Source organism: Eleutherodactylus coqui, chromosome 7, assembly GCF_035609145.1.
Source record: "Eleutherodactylus coqui strain aEleCoq1 chromosome 7, aEleCoq1.hap1, whole genome shotgun sequence".
Taxonomy (NCBI): domain Eukaryota; kingdom Metazoa; phylum Chordata; class Amphibia; order Anura; family Eleutherodactylidae; genus Eleutherodactylus; species Eleutherodactylus coqui.
This window is the reverse complement of record NC_089843.1, coordinates 173,971,570-173,991,461: the sequence shown is the minus strand read 5'-3', so window position 1 is coordinate 173,991,461 and position 19,892 is coordinate 173,971,570. Positions and strand designations below refer to the sequence as shown.

The 19,892-nt window shown below is 44.8% G+C and overlaps 1 protein-coding gene across 1 annotated transcript in view; it reads left to right on the top strand.

Annotated features, from left to right (window-relative positions):
• The first annotated feature begins 1,548 nt into the window (after window positions 1-1,548).
• Window positions 1,549-19,892, top strand: part of LOC136573557 (melanopsin-B-like) — a 95,535-nt gene continuing 77,191 nt past the window's right edge. The window contains exons 1-3 of the mRNA XM_066574827.1: window positions 1,549-1,578; window positions 2,656-2,795; window positions 7,264-7,397. Coding sequence (XP_066430924.1) covers window positions 1,549-1,578; window positions 2,656-2,795; window positions 7,264-7,397 — 304 coding nt within the window. The remainder of the gene's footprint in view (window positions 1,579-2,655; window positions 2,796-7,263; window positions 7,398-19,892) is intronic.

The window sequence follows — 19,892 nt, the reverse complement described above, 5'->3', positions numbered from 1 at the left end:
AGTGCCTTCAGAATCACAATGCTGTCACAATCACACTGCCGTCACAATCACAATGCCATCACGATTACAATGCCGTCACAATCACAATGCAGGTGGGCAGGGGAGAAATTAACATCCCTTGTCACTGGCAAACTTCATGAACATCTGGACAAATGATTTCCTGGGACAACTGTACATCAAAGGTGCGCTTCAGATGTGAGAAGGAGGAATGAAGACTGAGGAGTCCATCCCAACTTTCTCCTAGTCCAGAGTGATGGCAAGTTGACATGGAAAGCTGGGTGACACTTTACCAATATTATACCACCCCTTCCCCTTTTAGAGTGGGTCTATTAGGTTGATCCCCCAGATCAGCTACTATGCCCATCTCCACTGCCTCACCTCAATAGGATAACCCATCGGCATTACCATGATCACTACCCCTATGCTGGATGGTGAAATCATATTGCTGCAGTGCCATACTCCAGTGGATTAGCCTCCCATTGGCACCCGAGGCATTATGCAGCCAACTGAGCCTTGCGATGGAGCGGTTGTGATCCATCACTATGGTGAAATTACACACATAGAGTGATAAGGCTGCAGCTTCTGCAGGGCCCACATGATGGCTAAACATTCCTTCTCTATTGTCGCATATGCCACCTCTTGGGGCAGGAGCTTGCAGCTGAGACACAGAACTGGGTACTCTTCCCCACCAGAGTTTACTTGGCTTAGAACAGCACCCAGGCCATATGCGCTAGCATCAGCCTGCACTATAAACCTCCAGGTGAAGTCTAGTGCCTGCACAACCAAAGCACTGGACAGAGCAGCCTTCAGGGCTGCAAAGGAACGTTCACAATCAATGGTCCAGTTCACTGCCTGAGACAGTTTTTCTTTCGTCAGGTCAGTGAGAGGCTTGCCCAGAGCAATGTAGTGGGGAACAAACTTACGGTAGTACCCAGCGGTATCAAAGAATAACCTTAACCTGTTTCTTGTTTTGGAGGTGGCCCAGGCCAGGATGGCATCCACCTTCCCAGGCTCTGGCTTTAGCATTTCCCCTCCTACTCTCTGCTAGTCCAGAGTGATGGTAAGTTGACACAGAAAGCTGGCTGATACTTTATCAATATCATACCACAGGCTTAGTTTCCTTTGGTGTTCTTTATTTTTTTGATTTGATAATAGAGGCCTAGGGTTTAATTCCTTAAGTGAGCCTTCAATTTATGTACCTTGAATGGACTTCAGATACAGTAAGACTTATTGAGCTAGCCATACTGTGTGGTGGGTGTTTTATCGCGAGTTATTAACCCCAAATTATTCAACTCAGAGACAGCTTTTGGTTATAAAAACAGATGGAGTTGAAGTTCTTTGAAATCTTGCCATGCCTCAGGAGTCACATCAATTAAATTTCTTTTGATTGGGTGTATGAGCAACACTCACGAGGCTTTGAAGTCCTGCGCATGTGTGGTACAGCAGGCAGAAGCAGCTGTGACATCGCCATGGATTGTGCTCTTGGGTAATACTCATGAGACTATATGGAATCCCAAGCATGCATGGTATAGTACATTAGATGCCACTATGGACTTCTATGGAGCTGGGCTGGATCCGGTAGTTGCCATTTCCCCTTGTTTACCTGTCTGGAGGATTGGTATGATTTTTACCTGCAATGAAACAATAATATACAAATGGTGCGTTAAACTTGATGAATGTGCCTATATAAGTACAACCAAGAAGAGGGGCATATGGGATGCACCAAGATAGAGTACAAAAAGGCAATATAGCAATGTTAAAAAATGAATGGGTGAGTGAGTACTGCCTCTGATTGGCTGAGGACTGTGACCAATCAGAGACAGCCCGTTGAGCAAGCGGGGATTCTAAATCCCCACCTACTGAAAACTACAGAAAGCAGTTCAGGAGAAGAGCCGGATGGACGCGGCTGATCTCCGGCAGCTGCAAAAAGGTGAGGATATATATATTTTTATTTTTTACACTTTTTTGGATGCTTATATTTGAAGCCCTTCCCCGAAAATACAGCGCTTGCCGGCAGCCCATTGCTTTCAATGGAGCCGACTGTGACAGCTGTGGCAGAGGAGAACGATGTTTAGTATATGTTCTCAATGGGGTCGGCGCTGCTGCTGCCGGCCCCATTGAGTGCATATACAAGAACAACGATTTGCGCAGAACGCAGTTACATGCGTTCTGCGAATCATTGTGTCATATAATTTTCGGCACATCCACATAAAAAACGGACATATGACCAATCCCATTGCAAAGCATTGGGTATATATATATATATATATATATATATATATATATATATATATACTGTATGTTTTATATTAATACCAGAAGTAATATTTCTTAAAACAGAAATCCTTGATTTTTACAAGGCACATCAGAGATAACTACTACCCTTTGGCAAGTACCACAGTGGCTTGAATAAACTTGAGTTATCTGTCATATCTGTTCAAACATTCATTTTAACTGTACTGAAAAAAAATTCAAAATTCACTGTTAAGGTTTGACACCCCTTTGGGAAAGTTCAGTTTTCACATTTTGGGTCCCATACCTACAGATTGACACCTGTGGTATATCAATTGCTGCAATTCAATAACAGTTTCAAGCCTTATAAAACGTACCCATGTCTTGGTTAATTCTATATCAACAACTGTCTTTGTTTCTTAGGCTGTGGAGCTTGGACCTCACAAAGGCATATCCCTGCCAGAAGTTCCAAACCAAATTCTGCACATGGTTGGAAGTTGCATTCTTATTATTGGTTCAGTTGGCGTTATTGGAAATCTATTAGTTCTTTATGCATTTTACAGGTACAGTATTGTAATCATCATTATGTAGTTCTGCTAAATATTGCTTGGTATGAAGACCTATTCCAGCACTGCTTAATGGGGTGTAATCCTTCAAAACACCACATTTCTATTGGTGCATAAAATAGCATGTTCTATTTTACCATGTATTATGTACAATAGAGCCCTATTGTTCTCTATGAGCGCATACAAATTGCTGTACATACGCAATTACATATACGCAAATTACATTGTGTTCATATGCAGCATTGCTAAAAGAGCGGGAAATTTAAAAAAAAAATCTATATCTATCTAGGAAGCCTGTGCATGACAGTGCGTGAGATATCCTGTCATGTGCATGCAAGAAAAAAACAAAATGCTGCAATACGCTGCATTATATATGCAGTGTTTTACAACACACTCATGTGAGCCTACAGCCACGGTTATCCTGGGAACGCTAGCATACATATCCAAAAACAGTTCCTCCCATGGAAAATAAGATTCCAGGCTAAGATCAAAGCAACTGGTAAAGAACTGAAAATTAAGGTTAATATTTAGCTACTAGAAACATAATGGCTTGACTCCATCTGAAGCCCTAGAGAGACTTCTAAGCCAAGCCTCACAGCACTACCTGCTAGACTACGGGGATACACTAGAGAAGTAGAAATCAAAAAGATAAAGTCTTTGTTCTTCAAAGAACCATCCAAGGTATACACCCAACGGCAATACAGCAGCCCAGTAAAAACAGAACCAAGACAAGAAGCTGATCAATACTGGAGGTACATATGAAAAAAAGCCACATAACCCCAGTGTAAAGTGACTGCAGAACCTGAGACCACAGCTATCTCTCAGAGCAGGTACTGGTTACCATCACTGTAGCAGATGTCCAACACTGGATCAAGAACATAAAGAGCTGGACAGCACCAGGGCCAGACATGATCCACGCCTACTGGCTAAGGAAAGTAACAGCAGTAAATTAATGCTTTGCAGTACAGATGAACAAGCTGCTAGCAGCAGACTTGCACACAGCCTAGCTAATGCAGGGAAGGAGAATGCTGATCATGGAAAATGATAACCTGCCTCCCCACAACATGGAAAGTCCCATCAGGCATCATAGCCACCAAGCCACAGAACTATGTGAGTCAGAACTTAAGCAGAGCTCAATTGGGCTTTGGGAGCAACAAAACACCACTTACTTATAGATAGAGCAGTTGCCCAAGACTCAAAATCCAAACAAAACAACTTTAGAAAAGCTTGGATTAAACTACAGGAAAGCCTGTGACTCAGTGCCACAAACATAGCTCCTTAGTGTCTTGGTGTCTTCCTCAGTCTCATTGAGTTTGAGATAGATCTGTGAATGCCTGGTGCTTTACAAAGTCAAAACTGGAAGTCAACTCAAGGAGCACAAGTGACCATCCAATGCGGCACAGGCTTGAACCCCCTCAGCCAGATAATTGCAAGGACTGGGTATAGATAAAAGTACAAAGAACTACAATCAGTCACCTCATACATGGATGACATAAAGTTGTATACTAAGAGAGATCAAGACCTCGACTCACTGATCCGCCTGACACGGATTTATAGTGAGGACAAGATCCAAGTACCCTCAAAAGGGTAACACTGGGCCTAAGGAGCCAGAATAATGGGGGGGAAAAGAACCATGTCATTAACATGTATGTCCTGCCAGTAATCATATACACTGCTGTTATATTGAGCTGGCCAAAAGACGACACGGAGGCTGCTGATCTGAAGATCTGGAAGCTCCTCACAATGTACAGAGGTTGCACCTCAAGACAACACCCAGAGACTGTACACCGAATAGAAAAAGGGATGAATGGTGTCTCATAGAGGTCAAAGCCACCATACTAAGAGACTCGAGCATCCAGGACAGAATCAATAAGATGGCACCCAAAGATGAATTGCTGAGAGAACACCTGAGGCTGCAGCAGAAAAAAAAACTGAAGAAATGCAATGGCAAATTAAACCTCTGCATGGGAGGTATCATCAACAGATAGTTGAAGTTAATGACAATGGGAAATCCTACCAGTAACTGGAGAAGGCTGGACTCAGATGGCACTGCTTATACCAGCACAAGAACAGTCTTTAAGCATCAGATCTATAAAAGCAAGAATCTACCACACTAGACAGGATCCAAGGTGCAGACTGTACAGAGAGGCCTCAAAGACACTCCAAAACACAGTTGTGAGGTTCAGTGTATGCTGTTCCTGCTTCTATCTGGTATCCTACCACTAAGTAGCAAAAATTGTATCAGGAACATCTGCACAGCGTGTGGGCTTAAACCTTCCTAATTCCAGATGGAAGACTTAGCATAAGGTTGTGGAGAACAGGGCTAGGATCTGTGGGACTTCAAGATATGGTCAGACAAATGGGTACTGGCCAACCAAACAGATGCAGTAATTGACAGGGGCTAGAAGACACCAGTGGTAATAGATGTAGTGGTATGAAGCAACATCAGGAAGCACAAGTATTAGAAGCCGGAGAAGTACAAGGGCTTAAAAGAACTAGGGGGGATGCAGAAAGTGAAGGCCAAAGTGGTGCCAGTAGTGGTAGGAGCACTTAGAGCAGCTGCCACTGCCTCCAAACCAAGGTAGTTACTGATTCAAAAGTATTACTTGTCAATTAAGTTTAGAGCAGGGAAAGAGGTGATCCAGCTCCAGTCATTTGCCGACACCTCGAGATATCCTCATTCTATGCCTTATTTTACTCGAAGTCTCTACTTGATTGTGCCCGGGAAAACTGCTCTGTTACGTTCCAGATATTTAAGAGGTATTCTTCCCTAGAAGCACAGAATATACGGTGCTGCACAAGTCATATTTGCTTGCCTAGAACAAAATATGTGGCATACAGAAGTACAGTAGACGTCTATGGTGCCCTGTTACAGCTACGCACAAGTTATGGGTTGTCTGTAGGCATTATTTCGCCTTATACAAGACAGGACTTAAGCGATTTAGTATGAAAACTGCTTTAGATGAATTCTAAACCTAAAAGTCATTTATAAGAGAACAGTAGTTAAACATGCCCACACATTTTATAAGTCTGACGGATTTTCTGCATGTTCTTGAAAAAAAAAATCTTGTAAAAATCCTGCTGAGAACACAGGGATTAATTTCCTGCTGATCTTTCCCATTTTTGGGGTGGTGAACAGCCGAGGGGCTTGGAAGGGTATGGCTCATCACTCTGTATGGGCTACTGTGCAGGGCAGGGGAGAGATGCTGCCCCTTAAGCCAGGCATCCTATAGCCTGAAAAATATAGAATATCTCACGGGACACAAGGATTCTTTATAAATGTCTTAGTTTACATTCAATTGGAACTGCTGGGATATTTTTTCCAGATTCTCTATGTTTAAGGTTTCTTTAAAGTGATTGTCCAGTTGTAAACTACTGATTGCCTATCCTTAGGATTGGAAAATAATAGTGGATCCACGGAGTTCTGTTACCTGGGATCCCCATTGATCTTCTGTTTGCTGGGTCTGTGACCTTGTACACTGAGCTGATTTCTTCGAAAAACAGACTGTTCAATTCTCTCTGCAGTAGTGAGGCTTGGTATTATAGGCAAAGTACCTAATGAAGTAAATGGGAACTTTGCTTGTGATACCAAGCCTGGCCACTGCAGAAAGAATGGAGCTGTCTGCTTTCTGTTCTTGCAGCAGTTCTGAGATCGCTGCCAGATTAACGAAGTCCAGTGTGGGTTTTAGATTTAGTTTTGCACCTTCTAGCTCAGTAGGTGTGACGTAATGTAGTCACATCTGTGGATAATTAGTTGAGTATTTACCTGGGCTGCATACTGAGCTAAAGTGCTGTGACTTGCCAGTTGCTCATTGTCTAAGCTGGTAATAAGTGGCTCCCGTGGACAGCGTGGTGTCCGTTGTGATGTGAACAGAGGATGGCTCCGTGTGCTGCGGCTTCACCATTAGCTAAGTGTGGTATTTCATTTTAGTTTCCTTTTGGGGTTTCCTTTGTCCTTTATTTTGTTGGCCAAGTAGGGTTATTTAGGTCCCAGGAACGAGTGCAGGTCTGCATCTATCGAAGTGATCAGTCTACCGTGCTAGGCAGGACCCTCTCTCTCGTCGTCACGTATTTAGGGAAAGACTTCCCATTTATTTTGTGTTGTTTATTTCAGTTGCTGCCCTTTGGGCTATTATTGTGCATAATTGCAGGTGCTATTCTAGCAAGTCATTCGCAGACGTAACACCTGTAGAAATTAGCTCAGTGCTTTATTGTACTGGCCCAGCAGACAGTTAATCAGTGGGGGTACTGGGTGGTGCCTCTCCACCAATCTAGTACTGATGGTCTATTCTAAGGATAGTCCATCAATAGGTTTTAACTGGACAATCCCTTTAAGTATGGTACTTTATGAAGGCCGCATGTAATGTTATAATGTTACTTTTTGGTGATGTATTTTTTCTTCTTTTTGTTCTCTTTTCTGTAGTTTTTATTCTTCCCATCACCAATCAGTTTGTTCCATTTTCAGTAACAGGAAGCTGAGAACCGCATCCAACTACTTCATAATGAACTTAGCAGTAAGTGACTTGCTCATGTCCGCTAGCCAAGCACCAGTCTGCTTCATGAACAGTTTCAACAGGCAGTGGATTCTTGATGAAATAGGTAATGGGATCGCATTTACATATCCATTCTGTATATTACTTATAATTTACCGCCCAAGTTTGAATAGAAGTGAATGATTACACAACATATTTTGTCTGTGAGATGAATTGTGATTTGGCTACAAAGCACAATTGCTACAATCATGCTACAAGATTACGATTTACTTTAATCCACAGCAAAATTTGCATGTGTAATATGTGGATTATGGTGCGGATTTGCGACAGATTTCACAGCAGACATCACCCCTACAAAAAAAGTGAAATTTGCTGTGAACACCATAACGGAAATTTACATGTTGCAGATTTAGGGCGACCACCCACTGGCGTTTGCGTTGTTAGTGCGTGAAAAACGCAGCGATTTCGCATCTACGCGTTTGCGTTTTTCGCGCGTTTTTCGCTGCGTTTTTTTAACGCAAAACGCGGAGAATGTCTCATCCTAAAACGTTGCATAGCGTTTCTATACCAACACACCCTACAGCACCTGTGAAGAATGCCCGCCCTTCCACAGTCTTCAGTAATGTTGTCTGCAAAAATGCCACGCGGCGCGTGCGAATTGCGTTGCGTTGCGTTTTTTCCGGGAGCATTGAAAACCATGGGAGAAGTTAGATTAAAAAAAGGAGCCAGAGTGTAAGGACAGCTGCGATGCGATTTTGCGGGGCGGGGCGATTTTAAAAACGCCAGTGGACATGAGCACACTTTATCTCTATGCCTGTGCAGGAAAAACGCAAAACGCAAAACGCAGGTAAAAAAACGCCAGTGGGTGCTCGCCCTTAAAGGAAATCTTTCACCAGTTTGTTTCAGCATGGTACGATGCTATAACTTTATTCTGCACATGCCCAGAATGCACAAGTGAAGAGAGATGGACGGAGCACGGGCAAATATTTCAGCACATTTAAAAAGAACGTGTATATTGTAGTGTACAGAACGTGTAGACGTACCGCAATCTTACGCTAGTTTTAAAATCTTTACAAACTATTTTCATGCAGGTTAAAAAGCAGATACCACTTTTTAAATGTAGTGAAAAATAAACCGTAGTATAAATCTGCTAGAAATTTGCTTGATTAGAACAATTTAAGAGATTTTCAACTACTCAATGCATTTCTATGGACAGCCGTCTCTAAGCGATTTTGGTAGGCTGGATTCACACAAGCATATACTTATTTGCGCATGCATTTCCACAGTGTTTTTGCAGAATAAGGGCTGCTACCCACTAACGTTTTTTTAACAAGTTTGTGCTTTTTGTGCGATGCGATTTTAACATTAGAAAGTCCCATTGAAAAAAACGCAGCGATATCACAGCGTTAAAAAAAACGCTAGTGGGTAGAAGCACTAAGCAGAATGCAACTGTGTTTTTACTGCAGCTTTTGCATATCAGATCATGTGCATTTACTTGCACAAAAAAAACGCACTGATGCTCCCAACTATTGAAATGGCGAATTAGTTTCAGGAGTCAAATGTTATTTCCCTGCGCAAATGCTCAGAAAAATAGAACATGCTACATTTTTTTTTTTTGTGTGACTAAAATGCGAACGTCAAGTACGCACGTGAATAAACCCATTGAAATCAGTGGGTCCTATTCTTAGTATTGCTTGCGCTAATACTACGCGTGAATCAGGCCTTATACAACTGCTGAAAATGTATCCAAGTAGAAAGACTTTTTTTTTTTGCACCTTAAGGCCTCGTTCACAGGAGCGTTGTTTTGCACCTATGTGGGCACAAAACCACGTGTCTATTAGAATCATCGGTTTCCTATGATGTATTCATGTCTGTGTGACATGCAAGTGCAAATGCACCCATTCATGCAATCTATCTACACGCCATGTGCATTTTTTTCGCGCGCCTATACAGACCGAGCCCTTAGGGCGAGCTGTCTTCTTTTCCAAGTGTTGTACACAGGGTAACTCCCTCCCCCTCCTTTTCCTGCTTCCATAGACTTCTATGGCAGCTTGCTAAGTATCCCGGTAAAAGATAGGGCAAGAACTATCCCATCACGTGCCAAATAAAAAAAGACGTCCGAAAAAGATAGAATTGGTCCTATTTTTTCCTCACGTTAATATTTTGGAAAAATTACTCATTCATCTGAATGAAGCTATTAAAATCCATTGGATCGCATGGTCACGGTTTTTGGGGTCACGCCTTTTTTTTGCTCTGAAATACCTGCGTAAATACGGTTGTCTGAATTAGCCCTAAGATTTACAGAACTCTTTAGCCTTAGGCCGGCTGCACACGAGCGTGACGGGCTCCGCCGCGGAATATTCCGCGGCGAAGCCCGTCACGGCGCCCCCCAGAGACCCCATACTTACCAGCGTATCCGGCGTCTTCGCTCCCGCATGACGCTTCCCCGCCCACCGCCGCCGCGGGTGAGGACGGGAGATTTTCCGCGGTGGAATTCTGCACCATGTGCCCTGAGCTATTAGGTTCAATAGAACCTAATAGCTGCGGGCAACGCAGCGGATTTTCGCCACGATTTACGCGGCGGAAATCCGTTCGTGGGAAGGAGGCCTTAATGTTACATTGAGGCCTGTGTCACGTGAACGTATGCGTATTTGCACGTGCATTTTCACCTCGTTTGTGCATTGGGCATTGCGTATTTGTGTGCACAGCAGTATTTTTACTGTACTTTTTATACGCAAGTCGTGCGCAATTGTGTGCTCAACAAAACATGCACTGATGCTCTCAGCCATTGAAGTGGGCGATTAGTTTAATGAGTTCAAGAAGTGTTCTTTTTCCTTGCAAATGCGCAGAAAAATAAAGCATGCTACCCTTTTTACGTGACGCAATTGTGCACACAAAATACGAGCTCTTGAACAAACTAATTGGTTTTATTTCCTGGGTATTGCATTGGCAAAAATGTCTTGCACAAATACGCCCATGTAACGACCATATACTGAAATGTTCTGCACCTTCTTGGGATTCGCGCTTCAGTTCTCCATTTGTTAATTACAGAAATCTATGTGCACAGACCAAAATGTTGTATATAAGTTGCTATAATTGTATATGACATAAGGGCGCCTTCACACCGGCGAGAAAATCACACGATTTTTGTGTGATGCAAAAAAAGAGTATAAGCGCAGAATTATTAAACCAATGATTTTCAATGGCTTTCTTTATATTTGCGATGTTTTCACACATGACGTTGAAAGAAAAAAAAATAGCAGCATGTCCTTTCTGTGATGTGCAATTTTTGATTTCCCATGTTTTCCTATGGAGCCTGCCTTTTATCGAATAGTAAAGCGCGAACTTGCGATTTTGATGTGCAGAAAAACATGCGCAATAAAAACATGAGAGAAAATCACGAGCGGCAGCAATGTTGTAGCAAGAAAAAGCAGCACTGATGCTCAAAAATCGCAGGAAAAAAAGACTCAATTTTTGCCGTGATTTTCTCACAGCAAAATCGTGATCGCCAGTGGGAAAGAGCCCTCAGGGTACGTTCACGTGGCAGATTTATGATGCAGAATTCGTGTCAAATTCCGTATAAAATCTGCAACCCATTACATTTGATGAGAATCGAATCACGTGAGCAAAACAAAAAGTTACATGCCACTTTTCGAAGCAGATTCCACGCCAATTCCATGCAGTATACACATCAGGAATTCCGCGCATGGATTTGCCCTTTGAAAAGATCAAAATCCACATGCAGATCCGTGGCCCTATATCAGCATATGCACTTCTGCCATGGTTTTTAGAGGCGGAATCCATGGAGGCTTAAAATCCATGTCAGATTTCGCTGTCTGAAAATAACATTAGATCAGTTGAGTAAATACATCTTCAGCAAAAACTCTTGTTCTGATTGATTGCTACAACAGGGCCATTTTGACATATTGGTCTGCCCAGTGCAAAGAGTTTGGGGGCCCCCAACAGTTTTCATATCTACTGGCCTTTCCAAGTGGAAATGGCCCAGCCAACTACCACCTCTTCTTGACTTGTATACTGTATATAGAACTAGTACAGCAGTGTACATTACTGTCAGTATGGCACACGATGCTATTTGTGGAACACAGCCATTCTAATAGTATGTGGATAATGGCCAATGTACTGAAATAGTGTAGGCATGTTAGGTTAATGTCACAGCATGCCAAACTGGTATTACCACCTGCTACATATGTAGTCTGGATACATTTGCATACAAATTTGGGGGAATTTCAGGCGAGGCTTGAAATATAAGTCCTACCCCAAAAATAAGCCTTAGCTGTATTACATAAAAAAGAGGAATACTTACCTAGCAGACTCAGTCCGGGTCCTCCTGCTGTTGTCCTGAGCTCCGCTGTGCGTCCTGCAGTCCTCGTTCGCTCACAGAAGATCACTTCCAGGTAACAGGATTCATAAATCCCACCTCCAAGAAGCGATGACTCTCATTGGCTGAGCAGCGCTCAAGAACCAATCAATACAGTGCTCAATGATCCAGTGTGATGGTCGTGATTGGTTCATCCAGCGCTGCATTGATTGGCTGAGCAACATTCGAAGAACCAATCACAGCCATTGCATTGTGGAGGTGGGATTTATGAATTGGCCAAATCAATGCTGCGGCTCAGTGCATCGGAGCATCAGGAGAGACCTGGACTGAGCCTGCTAGGTAAGTATAATAAGAGATCCCCGAAAATAAGACCAAGCACCTCTTTTGGGGCAAAAATTAATATAAGACAGAATCTTATTTTTGGTAGCAACAATAGAAAAGTTGGTATCAGTGCCTCATATTGTATGATGGTTTATACAGTAGTGAATATACAGTTAACTCACCTGGTGCACAGTGGGACTCTCTAGCCGGAGAGCCCACCAGCACCTAGTATCCACGTCTGCCTGCTTAACCACCCTGGGTTCCTGATCCGGATCTCCGGAGAGTCGTCTGTGGGTTGCAGCCCTCACCTCGGCTGTAGTACAAAGTCACACGCTGAAAAAAACAAAAACCCCGCGCTCACAGAATCCAGGAATTATAATAGGACACAATGGTCCATATAACATATATTTATTTATAACGATGCAACGCGTTTCGGCAACATGAAACAGTCGCCCTTTTCAAGCTTGAAAAGGGCGACTGTTTCATGTTTCCGAAACGCATTGCATCATTATAAATAAATATGTTATATGGACCATCGTGTCCTATTATAATTCCTGGAATCCGTGAGCGCGGGGTTTTTGGTTTTTTCTGAGTGTGACATGGTAGCAGCAATGAAATTGATGGGAAATGCAAAGATAATATAATGCAAAGCTGCAACTTTTTCTATTTTTACATAAAACTTGACAAGCATGCTACTGTATCCCCACCAAAGCCTGTTTATCAGCCATCTTTAACTTCCTTAACATGCACACATAGTTGGGTTTGGAAAGAGTTAGAATGTAACACGTCTCTTGTATGATTCCTTTTGTGTGTCTGGTGTGGTCGGGAATAGGTTGGTGCATGGCATTAAGCTATTTTCTTAGTGTGATGCCTTCATTAACCGACCATCTTCTGACGTCACTCCTTTCTTCTTTGGCAGCTTCTTGGATTACTGTTGGCTCGCCAAAAAGCTGCTTCTGGATGTGACATCACAAAGATGGCAGAATACTGTACCAGGCAGACCAACGTGAATCATTCAGGTATGCTTTCTATCTATCTAAAACACAGAAATAAAAACAAAGATCAGTAGGATCAAGTCAACTATTTTCTCCCGCTGATATCTCAAATATCTTTAATTTTCTAATGAAACTAAATTTACCACCAATCTGCTTGCCCAAATGCTGTTTAGTGGAAATTCTTGATCGGAAATGTATTTCTTTTGAGTTCACACGGATGTTTTCCATTTACCTTACGCTATATGTTCATGTCGCATTTATGGACTCAGTTTAATGTATATGCCAGGAAAACTCCCAACATATGTTAACTCCTTAAGGACAGGCTATTTTGTACCTTAAAGGGGTTGTCCCGCGGCAGCAAGTGGGTCTATACACTTCTGTATGGCCATATTAATGCACTTTGTAATGTACATTGTGCATTAATTATGAGCCATACCGAAGTTATAAGAAGTTTTTCACTTACCTGCTCCGTTGCTAGCGTCCTCGTTTCCATGGAGGCCGTCTAATTTTCGGCGTCTAATGGCCAAATTAGACGCGCTTGTGCAGTCCGGGTCTTCTTCTTTCCTCAATGGGGCCGCTCGTGCTGGATGCCGGCTCCGTGTAGCTCCTCCCCGTCACGTGCCGATTCCAGCCAATCAGGAGGCTGGAATCGGCAATGGACCGCACAGAAGCCCTGCGGTCCACCGAGGGAGAAGGTCCCGGCGGCCATCTTCAGCAGGTAAGTAAGAAGTCACCGGAGCGCGGGGATTCAGGTAAGCGCTCTCCGGTGTTCTTTTTTAACCCCTGCATCGGGGTTGTCTCGCGCCGAACGGGGGGGGGGGGGGGGGGGGGGGTTGGGGGTTGAAAAAGAAAAAAAACCCATTTCGGCGCGGGACAACCCCTTTAAGGATCAGAAACTTTTTATGGATTTTACTCATGTGGTGGTTTAACTTTTTTTCGTTCAGCTACCAAAATTATTTTTGCAGCATTTTTTTTCCGTGACATATAGGGCTTTCTTAAAATATCTTTTTCACTGACTTTTTTCCGTTTTTTAGTTTTATTGGGGAGTAAAAATCTTTAAATAAAAGATTTTTTAATACTTATAGTTTTTTTTTGGTACAATTATATATTACCCAGAGAAGCATGAATGGCCTTATAAATCTCCTCACTCACCGTCTAGGTACTCTCCCTAAAAAGAAAAGATAGCGTTCCTTACCCACGTTACAGGCCTTTCTGTAGCAGAGTCAGAAACCTACTGCACACTAATGAGGGGCAAACACCCCGAAACAGCTGTCTGTGTATGGATTCTAGAGAAATAGGTGGAGGGAGAAGTGGAGCTAACCCACAGTGAAGACTGAGACTAAAGGCCTTGAAACATACCGTGGCCTTAAAGTGCTTAGATTGGATATGGTAGATAACAGGAGGTGCTGCCAGACAGATTAAACCACTGATGGTGGGAGGGTAGGATATGCTAAAAGAAAAATCTGCTGTGTAGGCGCAACTCTCCAGAGGTTCCAATAAAGGTACCAGAACAATTGGGTGAATATCCAACTTCTCATTTTATTTAGAATATTAAAATCCTGCTAATAAATGCATTTCTCCCTTGGACATCCACTCCAGCTCATGGCTCTGATACCCAGTATTTAGGGTTATGAGTTCCCTTCCCTGAGAGTGAAGTCATCCCAGCATTACTGATGAAGGGGTTTACCCCGAAATGCGTTTATTAGGTGGATTTTAATTTTAATATTCTAAATAAAACGAGAAGTTGGATATTCATCCAATTGTTCTGGTACCTTTATAAAAAGATACATTCTCCGTCCTGATGAAGCAATCCAGAATTTAGTGATTGCAGAAACGCGTCGATGGGGAAGGGAGCTTTACAAAATAAATGAAAGGGGGCATTATATCAGATCCCCTATTTGCATTAGGTCCACTAATAAATTGAAGGAGAGAGATAAGAATGTCTCTTATATGCAAGAGGAATGCTTATGCTTAGGCATCTACCTCTGAGCATAAACAACAGTGTCTCTATATGCGAGAGGAAAAAATGTTGTATCGATCCTTGAGCATAAATTGATTACTCTCACATCCACTGTCCTTATAAATTTAAAATTCTATTACGGGCAGCAGCATGATCCAAGTGATAGAATATTAGGGGTTAGGCGATGTTTAAAAATTAACACATTACCTTCTGAACAATCCTTGTTGGATGATAAGGATAAACTCCCTGTATATGGATCATTAGGAATAGCACTGGGACAATACTTTGTGCTGTCCCTAGATGACTGAAAAAGAGGCAGTCTATAAGACTGAGTGTGTCACGAGGTTAACAGATATAAAACATAAATATAAGAGTTTTCTCATATGTATAAAGCATAATAAAATCGCAATAATATGCAATAATACTACACTTGAACTGTGTGAAAATAACTCTAAAAGGTGACACTTAATAACTAGGGATGAGCGAGCATACTCGTCCGAGCTTGATGCTCGTTCGAGTATTAGGGTGTTAGAGATGCTCGTTATTCGAGACGAGCACCAGGCGATGTTCAAGTTACTTTCACTTTCATCTCTGAGAAATTTGCGCGCTTTTCTGGCCAATAGAAAGACATGGAAGGCATTACAACTTCCTCCTGTGACGTTCCAGCCCTATACCACCCCTCTGCAGTGAGTGGCTGGGGAGATCAGGTGTCACCCGAGTATATAAATCGGCCCCTCCCGCGGCTCGCCACAGATGCATGCTGACATAGATCAGGGACAGTGCTTTTTTGTATATCGGGCGTGCAGACCATAGCGTCCTCAGTCTGCAGTAATTTTACTCAGTATAGGGGCAGTACTGCAGTACTGGTGAGGCAGGGAAAGAGGTATACTGCCTATATAGGCAGTGGGCTTTTTCCCAAAAAGTTCAAAAAAATACAATATTAGGCCTGCCTGTCACTGCCTTCAGTTTACTGCGTCTCTGCTGGGGGTAGCAGTTGTTGAATTAATACCCAGCCTTGCGCCTAATTGTTGCCTGCCTCTGCAGTGCGTTACATGCGCGAAGTCAGCCTCCAACAGGGAAATCGAAATACAGTGTATATCACAGGCAGTGGGCTTTTTCCCAAAAAGTAAAAAAAAATACAGTATTAGGCCTGCCTGTCACTGCCTTCAGTTTACTGCGTCTCTGCTGGGGGTAGTAGTTGTTGAATTAATACCCAGCCTTGCGCATAATTGTTGCCTGTCTCTGCAGTGCGTTACGTACGCGAAGTCAGCCTCCAACAGGGAAATCGAAATACAGTGTATATCACAGGCAGTGGGCTTTTTCCCAAAAGGTTCAAAAAAATACAATATTAGGAATGCCTGTCACTGCTTTCAGTTTACTGCGTCTCTGCTGGGGGTAGTAGTTGTTGAATTAATACCCAGCCTTGCGCATAATTGTTTCCTGCCTCTGCAGTGCGTTACGTACGCGAAGTCAGGCTCCAACAGGGCAATCGAAATACAGTACATATCACAGGCAGTGTGGTTGTTCCCACAAAGTTTAAAAATATACAAGATATGGCCTGCCTGTCAGTGCCTTCCGTTTACAGTGTCTCTGCTGGGGGTAGTAGTTGTTGCATTAATACCCAGCCTTGCGCGTAATTGTTTCCTGCCTCTGCAGTGCGTTACGTACGCGAAGTCAGCCTCCAACAGGGCAATCGAAATACAGTGCATATCACAGGCAGTGTAGTTGTTCCCACAAAGTTTAAAAATATACAAGATTTGGCCTGCCTGTCAGTGCCTTCCGTTTACAGTGTCTCTGCTGGGGGTAGTAGTTGTTGAATTAATACCCAGCCTTGCGCATAATTGTTTCCTGCCTCTGCAGTGTGTTACGTACGCAAAGTCAGCCTCCAACAGGGCAATCAAAATACAGTGCATATCACAGGCTGTCAGAACCGGCAACTCTCGGGGCCGCCGTGCCCGCACCACCGGTCCGGCCACCCGGGGTACAGGAGCGCGGCGCAGAGGTACCCCGGTTCTTGTGATCTCCCCGGGCCGCTGTAAGACTGGTCGCCGCCGGGTTGCTAGGGAGGCAGCTGGTGCTTCTAGTGTCCTGACTACCAGGCTGGCTTCCCTAGTAACTGTCTGTGCAGCTAGACTGGGGGCGTGTCCCCAGCACCGCCCTGATTAGCCCTGCTGCTGTCAGGCTCCCCGCCCCAATCAGCTTCTGGGGCGGGAGCGCTGACAGCATTTAAATAGGTGTGTTTTCCTCTCAGGCCTCGCCAGTGTTAGTTTGGTTCTCCAGCTGCACCCGCGTTTATCCTGACTGCTCTTGTGACCTCGGCTTTTCTGACACCTGCTTTTGGACTTGACTACGTTTTTGCCTGACCCCTCCGTACTGCGTACCCTCTTGTTGCCTACCCGGATTGTCTGACCATTCTACCGTTGCTTGTCTCAGTGTCTGTTTGTCTCCCGTGTCCCGCTCCCTAGTGAGGGTAGGGACCGTCGCCCAGTTGTCGCCCTGGGGGTTAGCCCAGGGGGGCAAGTAGGCAGGGACAGGGGTTGCGGGATATCTCAGGGAACCCCATATCCCGGACACTGTCCTGACAGTAACACTGGCCGAACTAAGGTCAGACCCTTGCATCCGCCCGGCAACTTTGAGCCCCTCGATGGAGGCCGTGGCGGCTGTAGCGAACCAGGTCCAGGTCCTTACGACCCTTGCCCAGGACCTAACAGCCCGCTTGCAGCCACGGGAACAAGTGGCAGCTGCAGGTCCCATGCAGCCCTCGTCCGCTCCAGGAACGATGTCAGAACCTCGAGCCACGCTTCCGGATTGCTTCTCCGGAGAGAGAGATCAGTTTTTTGCATTTAGAGAGAGCTGCAAGCTCTACTTTGATCTCCGCCCCCACTCCTCTGGTACTGAATACCAGAAAGTGGGAATCGTAATTACCCGCCTGAGGGGAGAGCCCCAGAATTGGGCTTTCTCGCTACCAGCTGGCTCTCCAGCCCGACTATCCCTTGACGCCTTTTTTTTCGCCCTGGGTCAAATTTATGACGAACCCGACCGGGCGGGCTACGCAGTCTCCAAACTTCTGGCCCTGCGCCAGGGTTGTAAGATGGCGGAGGACTACTGTTCCCAATTCCGTCAACATTGTACGGAATCCCGGTGGAACGATGCCGCCCTAAAAGACTTATTTTTGACCGGTCTGTCTGAGGGTCTCAAGGACCTACTTGTGGCCCACCCAGAGCCTAAAACCCTGGAGCAAGCCATGTCGCTGGCTATTCGAGCCGACCGACGTTTGAGGGCCAGACACGCCGCTCGGACCACCCCACTCCCCACGTCTACTTCTTCGACTGACCCGACCTTTTACCCTCCCACCACCGAGGCCATGGAGCTGGGAGCCGTGAACCCCGAGCAACGACGGGAACACCGCCTGAAGAAGAACCTCTGCTTCTACTGTGGGGAGCCGGGTCACCGCATTGCTACCTGCGCTAAGAAGCCACGGCAGGAAGAACTCCCGCTCCTAGGCAGTTATCCGGGGGACTGTCTAGGAGCCAAGGTACTCCCTGTGTTGTCCAAAATGTTAGTGCCTTGCACCCTAGAATTTCATGCTTTCCACCGTACTGGGCAAGCCTTTGTTGATTCGGGGGCTGCGGCTAATTTCGTTAACTTTAATTTCGTTGCTCAACTGTCCGGGGTTTTGTTACGTTTAGAAACTCCGATTCTGGTTTCAGGAGTGGACTCCACTCCTTTGCAAGCAGGGGTGGTTAATCTGGTGACCCCTGAAGTAAGGTTTACTATAGGAGCCTTACACGTGGAAACCTGCACCTTTCTAGTGATGAGAGATTTGTCTGTGGACGTCGTCCTAGGCCTCCCCTGGCTCCGGGAGCACAACCCGGTAGTAAATTGGGACACGTTGGAACTGGTAAAGTGGGGTCCCCGCTGTGCCAACCACCTTTGTGCGGTGAAGGTGGGAATCTCCACCTGCGAGGGGAGCCCCCTACCAGAATACCTCTCCGAGTTTTCTGACGTGTTCTCCAAACAATTATCTGAAGCTCTGCCCCCTCATAGGGAATGGGACTGTAAAATAGACTTGATTCCTGGGGCCAAACTTCCTAAGGGCCGCATTTATAACGTTACGGTTCCAGAGAGAGAATCCATGAGGGACTACATCCAGGACAGCCTGGCCAAGGGGCACATCCGGCCCTCAGAATCCCCGGTGGGTGCCGGGTTTTTCTTCGTTGAGAAGAAGGATGGGGGTCTCCGGCCCTGTATTGACTATAGAGAGCTAAATAAAATCACAGTCCGAAACCAGTATGCTCTTCCACTCATTCCTGACCTCCTCAACCAGGTCGCTGGTGCCCGATGGTTTTCTAAACTTGATCTCAGGGGAGCATACAACCTCATCCGCATTCGGGAGGGGGATGAGTGGAAAACCGCCTTCAATACGCCCCTCGGGCATTTTGAATACCTTGTTATGCCTTTTGGATTGTGTAACGCCCCCGCCATTTTTCAGGGGTACATGAACTCAGTGTTTCAGGATATCATGGGGGTGTTCGTGGTTGTATATCTAGACGACATTTTGATTTTTTCCTCCGACTTGCCGAGTCACCATACTCACGTTCAGACTGTGCTAGCTCGACTCAGACATAACAAGCTGTTTGCTAAACTCGAGAAATGTGTTTTCGGGGTACAAAAGATATCATTTTTGGGGTATATCATCACGCCATGCGACTTCCAGATGGATCCTGAAAAGGTGAAGGCCATCACGGAGTGGGCTCAGCCAGGGTCGTTGAAAGCCCTTCAACGCTTCCTCGGCTTCGCCAACTACTATCGCAAATTCATTAAAGACTTCTCCGTGGTGGCTAAACCTCTAACGGACCTCACCAGAAAGGGGGCAGATGTGAGGACCTGGTCTTCTGAGGCTCTGAGGGCCTTCAATACCCTAAAGGCGGCGTTCTCGTCTGCACCTGTCCTAGTACAACCGGATCTGTCCAGTCCTTTTGTGGT